General features: G+C 50.3%; 1 protein-coding gene across 2 annotated transcripts in view; it reads right to left on the minus strand.

Annotated features, from left to right (window-relative positions):
* The window catches only part of ctsa (cathepsin A), a 6,899-nt gene extending 3,529 nt beyond the window's left edge, over positions 1-3,370 (minus strand). Inside the window, exons 1-6 of one of the 2 annotated variants that reach the window (XM_046075875.1) lie at positions 3,220-3,370; positions 1,332-1,495; positions 998-1,109; positions 863-913; positions 670-756; positions 437-592 (exon numbers count right to left, since the gene is read on the minus strand). In XM_046075875.1, coding sequence (XP_045931831.1) covers positions 437-592; positions 670-756; positions 863-913; positions 998-1,109; positions 1,332-1,495 — 570 coding nt within the window. In that variant the 5' untranslated portion in view covers positions 3,220-3,370. Of the gene's footprint in view, positions 1-436; positions 593-669; positions 757-862; positions 914-997; positions 1,110-1,331; positions 1,544-3,219 lie in introns of those variants that run through there. The other variant, XM_046075874.1, reaches the window with a different exon arrangement.
* Between the last annotated feature and the right edge of the window lie 213 nt (positions 3,371-3,583).

Genomic DNA, 3,583 nt, shown 5'->3' on the forward strand with positions numbered 1-3,583 from the left:
TATAACGTTAGCGTCCCCCAAGCTAACGGGACAGGACACACACACACAGCTATAACGTTAGCGTCCCCCAAGCTAACGGGACAGGACACACACACACAGCTATAACGTTAGCGTCCCCCAAGCTAACGGGACAGGACACACACACACACAGCTATAACGTTAGCGTCCCCCAAGCTAACGGGACAGGACACACACACACAGCTATAACGTTAGCGTCCCCCAAGCTAACGGGACAGGACACACACACACAGCTATAACGTTAGCGTCCCCCAAGCTAACGGGACAGGACACACACAGCTATAACGTTAGCGTCCCCCAAGCTAACGGGACAGGACACACACAGCTATAACGTTAGCGTCCCCCAAGCTAACAGGACAGGAGACTTCTGTCTCACAAGATTACCGTGTCCCCGCAGCCCTGTAGTTTTTCCGTGTACCTGCAGGTTGAGGCTGGCGTCCTCCATCACTCTCTCGGCGAGCGTCGGGATGTAGATCCCTCCGTAACTCTCTCCCGTCAGGAAAAGTTGGTTCTTGCTGTACTCCGGAAACAGACGGAAGAACTCCTTCAGAGCCAGGTAGTTGTTCATGGACACCTGAGGAGAGAAACAAACACTTTGAACACCTGACAGTGAACGAGCCAATCAGGAGCAGTCTCCCACGCATCACTTACCTCTGTGTCGTTGGTGATGTAATTCTGATCGTCAGAGTACGAGAAGCCAACACCTGCTGGAGACTCCAGGTACAACACGTTGGAAATCTGCTCGGACAGGCAACCAATCAGCTTTCAGGATTTAAACCCAACCACGTAAACAAACCACAGAGCGACTTGATGGCGTGCAGGTGAAGGGAAATGACTAGCTGACCTTGTTCCAGGAGTACGGGTTGTACTGCAGCGTCACTCCGTCATCCTGGATCTGAAACAGAGGTCAGGTGTCCCTGTGACATCACACTGATACAGGTGACTGTGGGTCAGGTGGGTGGAGTCAGATGTTACCAACCAGGAAGGGTCCGTGTTCAGTCAGCAGCCCGTCCAGAGAGCTGCAGCCGGGGCCGCCGTTCAACCACAACACCACCGGGTCGGCAGACGCGTTGCTCTGGGACTCCACGAACCTGGAGAACAACAACACGCTCGCTCAGGTGATGTGAAGACGCCCAGGTGTACTGCCTACAGCCCCCTGGTACCGTCAGTGTGAACACACCTGTGCACTCAGGTAACGGTAGTTCAGGTGGGAGGGGCTGGAGGTTCTCAGCTTAGCGCAGCGTACGACAGTATTTTAATGTTCTTACAGGCAGCCTGATAAAATATCGACTCAGCTGCGTCTCAGTACTGACCAGTAGTGCAGGTGTTTCCCATCAGCCACGCTCAGGTATCCAGAGTAATGTCTGAAGCTCGGCTGTTTCTGCAGACCGGGCAGGTAAGTCACCTCGTCTGCAGCCGGCGCCGCATCGCCGCCCAGCAGAGACAACAGGAAGTAACACAACACCTGCAGCAGCATCTGAAACACAACAGGAAGTGACATCACCAGCATCTGAAACAACAACTTGAGGTTTCCGTTCACCTGTCGTCATATTTTATGAGGTCATGAATGTTCGGTAGGTGCAGCACGCCGCCCTCTGACCGCAGTCAAAGTGTTCCGAAAAGCTGAACGCCAGTAAAAGTTACCTTCACTTCACCTGAAGCAGGTAACCTCCTGCAGGGAGACTTCCCATGATGCACTGCGCCCCCCCCAGTCACCTCACGTTGCCGTTTTAAAGAGGTGGTGTTCTGCTTTTTGGCTTTTCCCCTCTTTGTTCAGTTATTTACCTTCTTTGTGCTGCAACTGGTTTGCAAAGTGAAAAAGCCCAAAGGGAGAAAACTCTGAACTGAAAACAGCTCGTTTGTAGTCCAGCCGTTTCCTTTTCATCCCTGTGACATCACAGGGATGAAAGCTAAACGCGCCTCATATAACGCTCGCCGAGCGGCGACTCCGACACGCCCTCAGAAACAGCGAGCTGCAGCACACAGCTGTCCTCTCCCTTCCAAACACTAGCTACCCTCCAGGCAGTCAGTGGACGTAAAGTTGTTCCTGTGATGTAGAGACAGAGCTCAGTTAAAACTTTATGGATACAGATTAATAACTCACCGCTCTGAAACTCTCGCTCCAGTCCGTGTTGCCGAGCCGGTCGGCTTCTCTGCTTCTGATTGGCTAGTAGTCCTTAACTAGGAACTGAGCATGTACAACTCCCAACAAAGATCATTTAGAGACAAGATGTATCACTCCATAGCTAAAACGAAGCCTTCAACACAGGCTGAAAAGAGGAGCTGCAGCAACGTGCTGGATGACAAAAACATAACCATGTAAACCTGTTCTGGTACAAACTCTGAATAAGATGAGGAACCTGAGCAGAATACCACCCCTTTAACCTCAGAGCCTTGGTTAGTTTCTGACTGTGGGTAAACCGTCAAGTTCGTCAAATCTACCACCTTGTTTCTCTGAACAGATGTTCAGATGCTTTTTTTTAGAGTTTCATCTTTACTTACAATCTTACAACAACTGAACCGCAGAGACAGAACAGCAGCAACACAAACAGCCGAGGGCGCTACAAGCTCAGGGGAATGGGTCTAAACACGTGATTTATAAAAAGGAAATAACGTTTGAGGCTGACTTTCTGTCAGCCGAATTTATCACAGGAACCTACAGATTGTCACTGTGTCTCAGTCAGGGCTCTCTGAACGACGTTTTCGTCCAGTCAGGGTAAACATGTTAAAATACTGCTGTACTTTGAATGAAGTTCGGTGAAGAACACATAATCGCAGAGGCAGAGTAGCAGAAAAACAGCGCAGACGGCTCTGCAAAGTAAAGAAAACGAGTATAACCACAGGTCTAACCACGTGATTTATCAAGAGGAAGTCTGCCGAATTTATCACGAGACCTTTCCGAGTCAGAACTTGTTTTATGTGTTGAACTAACTGTGTTCAGGGCCGATCAATATTAAATTCAGTTCTTCCTGCTTGGAGTTTGGCAGACCGAAGAAAGACGGGGCAGCTGTGAGACTGGCTTCAGTTTAATAGATTAATTACTGAGAGTTTAACAAACTGAGGTCAGTTTCTGTTCCTAACTTCAGAACCCGGAAACAGGTTAGCTCGGGCTAACTGCTGGCTGCTAACACACACAAACAACCACAGCGTGTAGCTGAGAAAACCCTTAAAAAGCAGACGGAGTTCTGAACGGAGACTCACCTCTGTCTCCGGTTTCACCTGAGGTCTCGCTCCGCAGGTGGCGCTGATGTGACTGCAGCGGTGATAAAGAATCACAGCGGGTCACATGACAGCGGCGGGTCACATGACAGCGGCGGGTCACATGACAGCGCCGGTCACATGACGACCTTTAAGAAACAGTTCCTTGTGGACAGGATTGGATCTAAACAATGTTATTTACAGAAGCCCAACAGTTCCCACCAAGAGCAGCACTAGGAGACAGAGGCAAGGAAAAACTTCCTTTAAGAGGCAGAAACCTCGAGCAGAACCACGACTCAGGGTGGGAGAGAGAGAGAGAGGGGGAGAGGGAGAGAGAGAGAGAGAGGGGGAGAGAGAGAGAGAGAGA

Source organism: Micropterus dolomieu, linkage group LG18, assembly GCF_021292245.1.
Source record: "Micropterus dolomieu isolate WLL.071019.BEF.003 ecotype Adirondacks linkage group LG18, ASM2129224v1, whole genome shotgun sequence".
Lineage (NCBI taxonomy): Eukaryota > Metazoa > Chordata > Actinopteri > Centrarchiformes > Centrarchidae > Micropterus > Micropterus dolomieu.